Source organism: Drosophila virilis, chromosome 2 (genome assembly GCF_030788295.1).
Source record: "Drosophila virilis strain 15010-1051.87 chromosome 2, Dvir_AGI_RSII-ME, whole genome shotgun sequence".
Taxonomy (NCBI): Eukaryota; Metazoa; Arthropoda; class Insecta; order Diptera; family Drosophilidae; genus Drosophila; species Drosophila virilis.
This window is the reverse complement of record NC_091544.1, coordinates 389,253-401,769: the sequence shown is the minus strand read 5'-3', so window position 1 is coordinate 401,769 and position 12,517 is coordinate 389,253. Positions and strand designations below refer to the sequence as shown.

Genomic DNA, 12,517 nt, shown 5'->3' with positions numbered 1-12,517 from the left:
CACAAGAGAGCCCAACAATGTATGATTGTATGACTAATACATGTTGTCTTGCAACGTGATGCACGTGACGAGGTAAAATATTAAATACATGTATATAAATCATTAGTTTTTGGAAGCTTTGTACAAACTAAGTTTAACATAAAAAGGCTATGTTATTAGCTCTATATAACACTTATTCAGTCCCATCTGGAACCTATTGCAACGCCTTCGTCATCTAATTTACCCTGAAACTAACGTGCAACGTTTTTCAACTCCGACTTATTAAAGCCATAAAATATGTCACGTTTCGCGTGCATATGAATAAATTCGAATTTCCGATGTGGCTATTAATGCTAATTGCCCCTTACCAATTTTTATGATTTACAATCATATCTAAACTTATTTATTCAACATCATTTACTTGAGATAACGAATTTTCGTAGCACAGAAAAATGACTCTTGCATAAGATATTACTCTATTCTTTTTTGAAATTTTTATAAAAATTCATATGCTCTTATGCTCATATGCTCAAAAGGCTAGTAACCAGACTAACTAAATCGATACTAAACATAATAAATATATAGCTCCCTTAAAAAACGCATAATATGTATTTACATTGCACTCCAAAAATAAGGCAAAATTTAATAAGAAGATTTGGAGAAATTTACATTTGTTAATCAGAACTCAATTATATTTAAAATACCATACCATACCATGGCCCAATAAAAATAAACGGGATGTTTAATGCGTATACCATATTTAAACAAAAAACTTTATAAACCTAACAAAGTGCACGCTAGCAATGTTTTAAAAAGTGGCAGCTTTGGTGAAGTGCGTAGGGAGTCAAGTCTCACGCGTTGTTTTATAGTCTTGTGGGCGCAGGTTCGAAACCGCTCAAATGAATTTTGGTAGATGCTTGGAAAAAATTAAATTTGTTTATTTTTAATAATACAATGCGACTCATCATGGCATAATAGTTCGACTCTTTCATAGACGAATAATTTCCGCATGGATCGCAGAGTAAAAAATAGGGGTTAATGTGCGTATCTACTGACATTTCCAAGGTGAATGACAGTGTTTCGTGCAATTTCCGTACAATTATATTTTGACTTATGCTTTTGATAATAATAAAATACTTTCCTCTCATTATAGCAACCACAAATTTTGTTGGAAAGTTCACGCAGAGCGTGCGTCGCATCGTGCAAGATGTCAAAGATGAGGGTGCACCCAGCGGCATGACCCGTGATGAGGTTATCGAAACCAACGAACGCCTACGCTCACTACGCCTGCGCCTCGAGGAGTCGTACGACACGGTAAAGAAAGCACTGATCAACCTCATGAACAAGTACGGCGATTCGAAGAGTCATCGCAACATATTTCAGCGCTACCCCATGCTCAAGCTAATGATAAAGGTTCGTAATTTACTTTGGTTGTCCCATAAAGTATTAATGTTATATACATATATATATTTTTTTTTAATAGGAAGTAATACGCCTGGAGACCCAGTACTGGACGTTGGTAGACATTCCGCGACAGGAGAAGCAGGAAACGGTACCCTCATACGTAATGCGAGCCTGTTCAATTATGGAAAAGACCCAGAAGTCCGGCGAGGGCGTAAAGACATCGGCCCGGCTGGCCGAGGAGGCCGCCGAGCGCCGGGAGCGCATGGAGCGTTTAGAACGTAAGTCGATTACAGATGCTAGCCAGAGGAATCCTGATTAACTGCATCTTCAACAGACATGACAACGGCGCAAATTGAGCTCGAAAATACACAGCTGATTAATGACTTGTATCGTCTGCTGAAAAAGTATCTGGGCCTGCGGCATTTGATACGCGTGCTAAAGGTAAGAAAGAGTTGACATAAATTGACCCCATTGTGAATTGTTTTCCTGTGTCTCTCTCTTTATATGCGTCCGTATCCTTGCAGGAAGAGTACGGCAGCTCAAAGATGTATCCGATATTTCCACGATACACAATGCTCAAGGACATGATAAAGGGCATAATGCACGACCCGGACTACATGGAGGTATGTCACGAAACGCTGGCCAACTCCAACTGAGCCGAGGCATCCGGAAATGGCAGGCGTCGCATGAGTGTCATTTGAGAGGACCACCCATAGGCAAAAACACACACAAACAAATGCATCAACAGGATGTAAGTTGTGTGTGTGTGTGTGCCAATTTCACATGCGTCTTTCTGTCATTCCGTAAATGTTTAACAATTTTAAAAGCCTTTCCTGCTAGTTCCGGACGAGCGATGTTGACTTTTGAATAGTTAGATACAAATTTATAGATAAAATTTAGCCAAATAGTAGGCAAAACAAACTACAAACTACACCACAAGCCCCACCATAAATGTAACCTACTAACAAATACAACTAACTACGACTACAACTTACTACAACCACATGCTATTTACAGACAGTTGAGTACGGATATACTTTGGTAGTTGGGATAAGAAACCATCCAACCAACAAAAGAAACGCATTTATTTTAATGACTTTTTGAGATGAATATAAAAAACACATAATAAACTGAACACACGCGGATAATGTTAAATTCAAATATTGTATGATTTGCATAAACTAATCAAAGTTAACTTCATATACATGGTATTAAAAACTATCAACTCACTTATAATGAGTGCATTAAATATTAAACTCATAAATATTCCTTTGGCCCTAACCTTTTTCTATTTTATAATTGATCTGGAGAAGTAAACACAACTAAAACAACAATTTTATGCATATGGTATATACATACTTAAAATATTACTTGTATAGTTAGACAATATAAGGGAAATGTTCCCAGAATTAAAATTCTTTACACTTTTTGAAGGAAACACCAAATTTATGCGAAAAAAGCTATTATATATTCAAGTAAAATAACTCAGGATCATTTGTTATGGTTCCTTGGCTCTCCCAACAATATGCAGCAGCCTATTTTACAAATATACAAGCGCTTTAAATGTGTAACTATATATATTTATCTAAAAAAAAGCTTTAAGTCCTTTGCAATATGTTATTAAAAATACCACGAAACAAAAAGAGTTATGTCAAAAATACAAATATTAATAAATTGTTGCCGTTTGTATGTGCATGTTTTAGCTTTAGCCAAACCCACAAAAAAAAAGAGGACACAATGCAAATACTTTTATACGAGACCAATGACAAACTCTACGAGCTTACAACATTAAATGGCAGAATTAAAAAGAAAAATATTTATTTGTAACTAATTTATTTTTACTCTAAAATACTTTTCAATCCAACACTCAATAACTTATTGCATAAATTAACACCTGATATCGAACTTTGAGACTTGGTGAAAGTAAGCTATCTTATCAATTAAATTTATTATTTACTTCATTTAGAGCTTGCAATTGTTTTACATATAAATTAACTAAAACGTTGATACACCCACCGAAGTCACGCCAACTGTGCGCCCAAAAACACTTACCGACATAAAAGACAATTCGATACCTAATTGTACACAATCACTCGAACAAAAACCACATCAATGTCAACTTAAGATATCTACACATTAAACGCAAACCATTATAATTAAAAACAAGTACTATATCAATACGAAGCATATGTCTGAACAAGTCAGGCACATATATACGATGGATCAAACAGTTCGTAAAGAGAAGACATTTGATGTTCATTACAGTACATGTTGAATTCTTGAAAGCTATTCAACAATTCGAATTATTATTTTTTTCATTCCAACAAAAATTAATACAATTCTTTTCAAATTATAAATATTGGCACAACTGTGCATAATATAATTGAAGTATTATTTTGAAAGCTTGTAAATCAGGAAAGTTGAACAAGTCGACGATGATGCAGTTCACGTAAGACATATTAAAATAGTGTGGCATTAATTCGACAAATGCTTAAAATATGTACTACAATAAATATTGTACAACATAACTACTAAGTGTTTCTGTCGCTTTTATATTTTGTTGATACGCCACGTTTGAGTAGTTAATTTCTGGCAACTAAATTAAATATTTTGAAATATATCATTATATGGACATATATCAAATATATAAAGTAACGTACCTAAATTAATCAAAATGTATGAAGAATACTAGCAATATCTTGACGCCTCATTAGTCCTTTGTTGTGTGTGCGTGTGTGTGTTTGTGTGTGTGTCTGTTTAGCTGAAGTATGTTATCAAATAAATACATAGTAGCTAGTTAATACTAACTTCAATGGATATTTAAAGCTGTATTATACAATCTATACATATTTACATACACATCAAAAGCTTACATACCCACTAAATGGGGTATATACCTACATAATTTATACGAAAACTTCGTACAATTTTACCTTTCAATATCTAAGTGTCTACCAGAAACGGAAAGTGGTTATACAAAGTAAAATACAAACATAACAAAATAAACAATTAAAGATATTATGTGTGTATGTTATTACATATGGCATTATAATCGAATATGCAAAATTATAAAAACCTATTAAATATATTGGTATTTAAAAATTTATTAAATGTTTTGACTTTTCGACTTGTTTCTGCATTTCAGTTTAAACTGGTTAAATTTGTTTAAATACGTTTTGCCCGGCTCATGACACTTTCTACAAGATTAATTATGCCATCTATGTGTGAAGATATGCACAGAAATAAAGCTCTCAGATAAAAAGCTCTGCATTTGACTCGGTCTCGGCGCAAAAACACTATTAAGCTCTCTGTAAAAGCTTAATGTAAAGCTCTTCAACAATTTTATTAGCTATGAAAACCAACTTTCATGGGAGTACTAAAATTAAATGTTGTCTAATTTTTTGCAGCATTTCCGCGCCTTTCCCTGACTGCCTCCACATCAGCATCAGATGGTTCCTCAGGTAAAGTGTCCACAGATAGAGACGATCCCTTTGACTTGGAGCTGCCACTCGAGTGTGAGCTGCCCGAGCCCTTGGGATACTTAACCGCCTTAGTGTTTCCCGAACATTGTATAATAAAGCGCAATTCATCCAGAAGTTCGTCCTTGAAGTTGACCTAGGAATGTACGAAGCTCCTTTAATATTTAGGTCAACTTTGGCAAAGGTGGGCATGCATTGATTATGGTAAGCTGCCATGCAAAGCATATCGCATAACTAGTCAAAGATATGATTGTTATTTAAAGTTCGAGTTTCTGTTAAAAAAAAATATGAAAATTAGTTTTAGTTAGGTCACCAAGTTGATGATATCGAATGCTACCCCATAAATCGATGTACAAGCTGTTGAAAAATATTCGTTATTTAAGTCACAATTGACCTTTATGCCCATGCCCATTTTTAGTCACGACACAAAAGCGTTTCTTCCAACGCGTCGGAGGAGCTGGATAGCTGTTAATATATATATATATATATATGTATTTTTAGAGCGTCCACCTCTCCTGCTCGTTACCTTGTTCTCTCGCGCGGTCCAGTAGATGCTGAGCAAGCAGTTAATCAGGCCATAAATACTGGCAAAGCAGCTGCCCACGAACATGACCAGATACACGCCACCCAAATTCGCAAAGCCCAACGAGGAGGCATCCGAATCCGCAACCTCCTGTACTCAATGTCAACAGCGATGGCGGAAATTGTGATGAACATAACGAGGTGTTGCCATTGTGTGTGTGTGTGTATGTGTATGTGTGTGGGTGCGTGTGTGTATGTGTGTGTGTTTGGGATACAGGCCAAGTACATAATAAAGCGAAATGGTCGCCAAAGCGAACGCGTTCCAGATAACCGAAAAGCATTGGCAGTACCTTGTTTTCATTGCTGCGCTCCTTGACGCCCAGCAGCATCTCCAGGAGGGACACAAATACGCCGAAGGCGGCGCCCACACCCAGCACCAAGTAAACGCCGCCCAGATTGCTTATCTCAAGGGCCACTGCGCCAGCCTCTCCGCCTGCATCCTGCGCGCACACACACACACACAGACACATTCATACCCGAGGGCATAGGCAAACTCCTTTCGGATATGCGAACACTTACCGAGCAGGCGCCACCGCCACGCTTCTCCTTCCACCACTTGGTCTTCATTTTGGTTAGCACACCCTGCTCCTGCAGCTCTAGTATCGCCTGGCTCAAGACGTCGCGGTAAGGCCAATCTGGAAAGCGGGCCATGAATACAAAGCAATAGATTGGAGCTGGGAGCTACCTACTCTTTCGCATGGCAATCCCGTAGCCCTTCTCATCTAGGAGTGCCCCGACCTGGGTCAGTGTGCAACGCCGTTCTGTGATGTACTCAATTGTTGTGGACTCCATGAGGAATGCATAATTGCTATTCTCGACGCGATCGACGCCTTCTTGATTTGAATTCGTCATATATTGGGGGTTGTCTTTCATGAACTCGTACATTTTCTGGTACGTGGGAAATTTTGCGTCCTTAACAAATACAAAAACATAAGGTGGCTTGCATGTTGAAAGTATCGACATTTGCTTACTTTAAAGAAGGTAAAGGTGCTGCCACCATTTTTCGCACCATAATTGACACCGCCTTTATTCTCCGACAAGTCTTCGGCATCCTCTATTGGCGTCACGAGCGATTCGACAGTGAGAAAGGCGGCAAGGTTCGCCGTATAGGAGGAAACTAAAATCAGCGTAAAGAACCACCAAGAAGATGCTACGGCACGCGTAGAGAACGCTCTGCAAGCAAAAGAACATAGTTTGGAAAAGCCCATTTAAATTAAGGAACTAAGGCACAAACTTGGGAGCCAGCTCGGATCCTTGCTGCAGCAGAGCACCAATTGAGAACCATAAGCAATTGGCAAAGCTAAATTGATTCTCCAGCTCGGTGGGCTCCTCTATACAAGGATATGGATTGTCCCATTCGGCTGGCGACATGCGGCCCAGAACAAACATGCTGATGGATACGCCCAAGTAAGCGAGACCCAGCCAAAGCCAAACCTCGCCGGAAAAGGGCGACATAAACGAGAACAGCTTGGGGGGCTCCTTCATCGGCTTGCGAAATAAAATTGCAATGCCTGTCGCGATACAAAGACTATAGAAAATGACAAGTCACAAGTCGACACGGTCAGCAAATACTTGCCCAGATTCATGAAGGGAATCGTGAAGTCCACACCGCTCTCCCGCTCCGATGTCATGGTCAAATCAGTTATGCCCATGTCAGCGCGCTAATTAATTACGTTATCAAAAATGTATTATCCATTACAAATTCTCACAATTTTTCGCTCAGTATATTGAAATGCAAATTGAAATGAATGTGCAAATATTACATATTCGTAGCGTGCGCAACTATATTAATTATTAATTGTATTATTTACCTGTGTATTATTTACCTGTCCGTAGTTCGCGATGTATACACAAAACATGCAAATTTGGGTCTGATATACAAAAAAAAAATTATTCTTTGACTTAATTAAAAAAATTTTGAATTTATGTGTACTCAATCAGCAACAATTTTAACGTTTTTTCCAATTCAGCCAACTATTTGGTATTTGATTAATAAATTTGGACATGTTCTTGAACTTGCGCACACTCACAAACATACACACACTCACATACATGTACACACACATTGATTTAATTCACGGGCTCTGTGTTCTACTAATTTAACCATCATAATTTATGGCAATAGAAATTGGATTAATAACGAACAATCTATTGATAAGATATATTGTTGTTTGAAGGCAGGGGGGCAATTATGTTAATAACGTTGTTCGTGATTCCCGATATCTGGGCTCAAGGGAAAGGTAAGCTCATTGATATAGATGACCGCAGGGCGATTTCAATTGGATTTATGGGCATTCCCCAGACAGGAACTTACGTTGTCTATTATTTCGCGTAGCATGCCATTCCATTCGCCAGTTTTGGGATCTATGCCACCATATTTATTGTCCGGCTGCAAATAAAAGGTGTAGCTGAAGCCAAGCTTCTTCGAGAGCTCATCAATCAATTCAATGCCAAATCCTTCGAACTGAGCGTTGCCCTCCAGCTTTTCGGCGGTTTCCTTCAGCATGCCATAGGGTTCACTCTGCAGAGCAAGAAATTATTATTGCCATATTCTGATATTGCAAAAAATTGCTACCCACAATGGCCGTGACTACCACAAAGCTCTTATTCATCAGCGAGCGCATATCTGGCTCGAGGGTATGTGCTGGTGCGGGACGATTCATTTCAAAGCCGGCCTCAGTGCTCCACTGCCCAATTTGCTGCATGCCCGAGACGCCCAGCTCGATGACCTCCAACTGGAAATCCGTGCGCAGTCCCTCGTAGTCAAAGTGAATGGGGCCCGTGAGGCCGTTGAGCGACAACTGCGGCGGCACATATACATATGTTTATGTTTTATGAAGCGTTCTCTGCCATGTTTCCCGCCATGTTTCACTCACCGACTTCATATAGTTGACGAGCGTGTAGCCCTTGTCCCAGGCACTGTCGTCCCCACAGCTCAGGGGCATGGGTCGGTAGTTAACATGTTTGTATGTCTCGGCCAGCAACTGAATGCCGTCGTAGATGAGGGCCATGCTGTTGGTCAGAGGACACGATACTGCAAGAGGAAAATGGCCATAAAGGATAACGTTCATAAATGGTTCAATGGTCATTTGCATTTATCATTTTTACAGGAAATTCAATTATTTATATGCGCTCATATGAATGGATTCTGGGAAGCCATGGAGTGTCAGCTACACTCTGCAGGAAATAAAATTTTATTTAAATAAGGATTACGCAGATTTACCATTTTGAAATGGCTCTTCACTCTCGTACAATGCCTTAGCCACCTCCAGTACCTGCCCGTTCTCTGGTGAAACGAAGCGCAACCCGGTAATGTTGGAATCGGCATGCTGATAGGGCTCCAGATCCATGGTGTGCCAATCAAGATTCCCAATGATATAGCGATAGTCGCTGGTAAGCAGGCCTGTTTGCTGCGCCTGCTTAAAGAACTCAGGTAGCGTTTCTATCGATCCAACCACCACAAATGAATCGTCCTCGGAGTTGCGTATGCGCCGCAGCACATTGCGATAGTTGCCATTGAGATCTAGATCATAGCGACGAAGTGTTATGGTAGGACCAGCTGTGCCATACATCTGCAACAGCTCATTGACTGTGACCAGATACTCTCCCGACTCGTAGATGATGGTGAAGCTCTCCCATCCTAGGGCAGTAACCAAATCTTTGAGCGCAGCCCCCAATTGCGCTGGATGCGGATGCAGGTTGATGGTGGGCAACTGGGCACCAAAGTCCCAGCGTGTGTCCAGAAAAGGTAGCTCCTTGGCATCGCAAATGCTCAGTGCGTGACGAGCCGCTCGATTTGTCGTGGGTCCAAAGACTGCCACCAAATTTTGCTAAAAAACGTGTAAATCATAACTTTGTATTGCAATATGATGACATAGATTCTCGCCTACCCTTAGCATTTTGCATAATTTCTTGGAGGTCTCAAAAGCATTGCTCGGCTCAATGGCCACGGCCACGCCATGGAGCTTAAGTTCTTCATTCTCCTCATTCGCCTTGCCAATGGCCAAGTGGAAAATTTTCTCAAGATCGGGGTTAGTGTTTTCATAAATAAGACCTATTGTAAACAAAATCGAAAGAAGAGAGAAGATCGAAAATCTATTCATAGTATTTGAACTTTGTTTTTATTTTGCTTTGCAAATTCTGTTTACGAATTCTACAGGGCCAAAACAAATGCGCCCAATTCGCCGCAGTGCCATATGTTTTTTTCATTGCTGCATAAAAATACACTTACACACACACACACATGGACCAATACACACACACACACACACACATACACACGGAAAACGCCAGCCGTAGTTGCACGCTGCTGTATACATTTTTGATTACATAACCATTTTAAGCGAAAAACAATAAAAACCGCTAGTTTTTTAGCACCCAACTCACCCACATTGGTACGCTCGGCTCGACAGATGTCCAACAGACTTGTGAAGGCGCACAGAGAAATCAGCCAAATGACCCAGTGGACCGTCGCGGGGCGGGGCTGACCCCCAGTGAATAGATGTGTCATCTGATCTGATCGCTGATTGCTGTTGCAGAAAATGCAATTATTAATCAATTCATTAATTGCTCCTTAATAGACTCGTTAAATTTTACTATTGTACATACAGTTTTTCTTGCGAGTAATTTTTATTGCATGGCTAATTTTAGTTTTAATAGTTTTGCATTTGCTTTTCGACTGTCTGCAGCGACTGTGAAAACGCGCGGCGAATATCGCAAAATTGAGGCAAATTACACTTGCAGCAGCATACGAATTCGCCGCAGAGTCTTTTTAAAGATAGTTGATATTCTTTCTGCATTGTCAAGGATTAAAATGAGAGCAAGCTTAATTAAGTTCTATCAATTCATCAAATAGAACTCGCTTCAATTCTAATATTTCATTTTAATTAAATTTTAAAAGACCAAATTCTTTAGTAAACATAAACAAACTTTGAGTCAATAAGCTGAAACAAGTTACTGAATAAAGCAGAAGTTTATAACCAGCTTTAACTCATACTAATGAACAACATTAACATTATAAAGTTTTCCAAACAATTTATACGCAGTGTTGCCAAATATTTTTGCAACTACAGACATATAAATTTTTTTGTAGCCTGGGGCACAATAGTTGGCATTAACTTTGTCGGCTTTGAATAATCCACTTAAATTGTATAAAGCAAGAGTCTCTTATTTTTTATAACGAATGCTTCTATTTATAGCTGCTTGAAGCACAAGGCATGCTACATAACGTGCATACGTATATATATGAGTACTTTCGGGAATGTCCTTCGTGCACAATGCCTTTGCAACATGCAACATCATTTACGAAAAGGGAGAAGGGGGGTAAAACTGTTGCTGCAGGCAGTAAATAAAATCAGCTCTACGATAACGCATGCAGACAAACTGTCTGTCCCGTTCCATTTTTTGCGCTCTCTGTCTCTCTCTCTCTCTCTCTCTCTCTCTCTCCCTCTCTCTCTCCCTCTCTCTCTCTTTTTTCATATAAATACTGAAATATCCGCCCGCGTCTCCGTGTCCGTCTCTGTCTCACCATGTTTTTGTTTGTTGCTGTTCGCTGCATACTTATGCATTTTTTATTTACATGCCCAGGCACTGCCATTAAATCTATTGCCATGTACGTCCTTCCCCGCGGCGCCTTAACGCCGAGGATTGCATGGTGTTAAATTGCCCAGCAGCCCGGCGCACATTTGCATTCCTCGCGTGCGCAGCGGCGCGTGCAGGCTTTCAGAATACGAGTATCTTGAGGATGCACAGACAAGAAGCCCCACACAAGCATGCCTCATCTCGTTGTCACACATTAGAAAATTTCTTGACGTGTATCCTTAAGTCGACTGTGCTCTAACTTCTGGCATTTATCCATGCCACACAATGGACAGTCATCAGTAGCTACATCGAACACGGTGTAAATCAATAGTCGATGTGTTTGCGACTCGGCTAATCGGTGGCTCCTGCTATTCCATCAATTGCTTCCCACCACAATTGCAATTTCCCTCACATTAGTTGTGTCAATATTTAAGGGCTGTCAGTTTCGTGTATATAAGAATGGAAACTTGTATGTATGTGTGAGTGTATGTGATTTTGTGTATTTGTTTGCCTTGAAATTCCGTTATTTGGCATTGGGCAATCTCGCTGCACAAAAACAAATTCACATTTGCACCAAAGTTTTGATTGACAGTGTAAGCCTTGAGATACGAAATGCTATTTTGGACATCGATTTATTGCCAATCAGGTATGAAATATGTATTCAATATTTGTGCAACGGTGCGAATGAGTAACAGAATAGAGAAATGTTCACACTCTGACTGCATTTAGAATAAAGCAGCAATAATGTGGATACTGACATATCTTTGCCAAACGACCTATTATCATTGTAATTGACAGGATGTCAGTTTGTAACTTGTACATAATCTGTTTGAATTATTATAAAATATTGTTTGAAAATAATTTAAATCTACGAGCGCTTGTTTTTGCGAGTTTCTCTAAGTAATTGTGATGAGCCTGCCTTACACGTTATAGTCTAAAGATTGCTCAAAGGTAAACAAACAAATCAGAAGCAGCACGTGAGCTACTTTTTGCTACTCTGAAGCGACAATTTGGCGTGTTGTCAAAACAAAATGCGATATGCTCACAGACAAATACACGCACACGTACACACACACACACGCACACACTCATACGTGTGTAAACAAAATCAATTTCCAGGCAGCCAAAAAGCATCAAGGCGAGACGATTGCGCAACACTGTCGCTGGGAAGGGAGGGAGGGAGGGTGAGCCGCAGACCGCAGGTATAAGAGCATAAGAGCTGTGCACTCACACTGGCCACAAAAGTACTTATGTTCTCTTCTGGCCTCTGCTCCTAGCCTCTCATGCTCTCTCTCTCTCTCTCGCTCTTGCTCTGGTGTATTCTCTCTCCCTCCTTTACATGCACAGAGCACGTGCCGCGTAATGGCGCGTAAATTGTTGCTGCCATCTTAATGTGTGTTCCTAAAAACCGCAAATTCTACGGCGCAATGACTCAAGAGGAAGAGAAGCTGACCGAGCCTAACGGGCGACCGATAAGCGACTACGAGCTAGGG

General features: G+C 39.9%; 2 protein-coding genes across 7 annotated transcripts in view; one reads left to right on the top strand and one right to left on the bottom strand.

The window, feature by feature from the left end:
* Positions 1-4,453, top strand: part of LOC6635142 (uncharacterized) — a 31,932-nt gene extending 27,479 nt beyond the window's left edge. For all 3 annotated transcript variants that reach the window (XM_032439012.2, XM_032439014.2, XM_070206829.1), the window contains 4 exons: positions 1,133-1,392; positions 1,463-1,661; positions 1,718-1,824; positions 1,908-4,453. In XM_032439012.2, coding sequence (XP_032294903.1) covers positions 1,133-1,392; positions 1,463-1,661; positions 1,718-1,824; positions 1,908-2,039 — 698 coding nt within the window. In that variant the 3' untranslated portion in view covers positions 2,040-4,453. The remainder of the gene's footprint in view (positions 1-1,132; positions 1,393-1,462; positions 1,662-1,717; positions 1,825-1,907) is intronic.
* Positions 4,454-4,481: 28 nt separating this feature from the next.
* Grik (glutamate ionotropic receptor kainate) lies at positions 4,482-10,139 on the bottom strand. Of its 4 annotated transcripts, none has more exons than XM_002058342.4 (14): positions 10,053-10,139; positions 9,831-9,973; positions 9,335-9,498; positions 8,668-9,274; positions 8,321-8,478; positions 8,024-8,245; positions 7,759-7,965; positions 7,021-7,105; positions 6,679-6,955; positions 6,416-6,617; positions 6,134-6,356; positions 5,964-6,079; positions 5,735-5,884; positions 4,482-4,998 (listed from the first exon to the last, which is right to left on the bottom strand). In XM_002058342.4, the coding sequence occupies exons 2-14, from the start codon at positions 9,952-9,954 to the stop codon at positions 4,777-4,779; spliced, it is 2,757 nt and encodes a 918-aa protein (XP_002058378.2). In that variant the 5' UTR covers positions 9,955-9,973; positions 10,053-10,139; the 3' UTR covers positions 4,482-4,776. The 4 variants fall into 4 exon arrangements, with proteins under 4 accessions (XP_002058378.2, XP_015024886.1, XP_015024885.1 ...); XM_015169400.3 differs by lacking the exon at positions 5,735-5,884 and adding an exon at positions 5,389-5,535; XM_015169398.3 differs by lacking the exons at positions 4,482-4,998; positions 5,735-5,884 and adding exons at positions 5,019-5,327; positions 5,389-5,535.
* Positions 10,140-12,517: the final 2,378 nt, after the last annotated feature.

Bases quoted from the DNA above. Each gene is read 5' to 3' on its own strand.
- Grik (XM_002058342.4), bottom strand. From the start codon at position 9,954: ATGACACATCTATTCACTGGGGGTCAGCCCCGCCCCGCGACGGTCCAC. The intron at 8,479-8,667 runs GTAAATCTGCGT...TTCCTCTTGCAG, and splicing joins TGAAGAGCCATTTCAAAATG to TATCGTGTCCTCTGACCAAC. The intron at 6,618-6,678 runs GTTTGTGCCTTA...TTTTGCTTGCAG, and splicing joins GGATCCGAGCTGGCTCCCAA to AGCGTTCTCTACGCGTGCCG.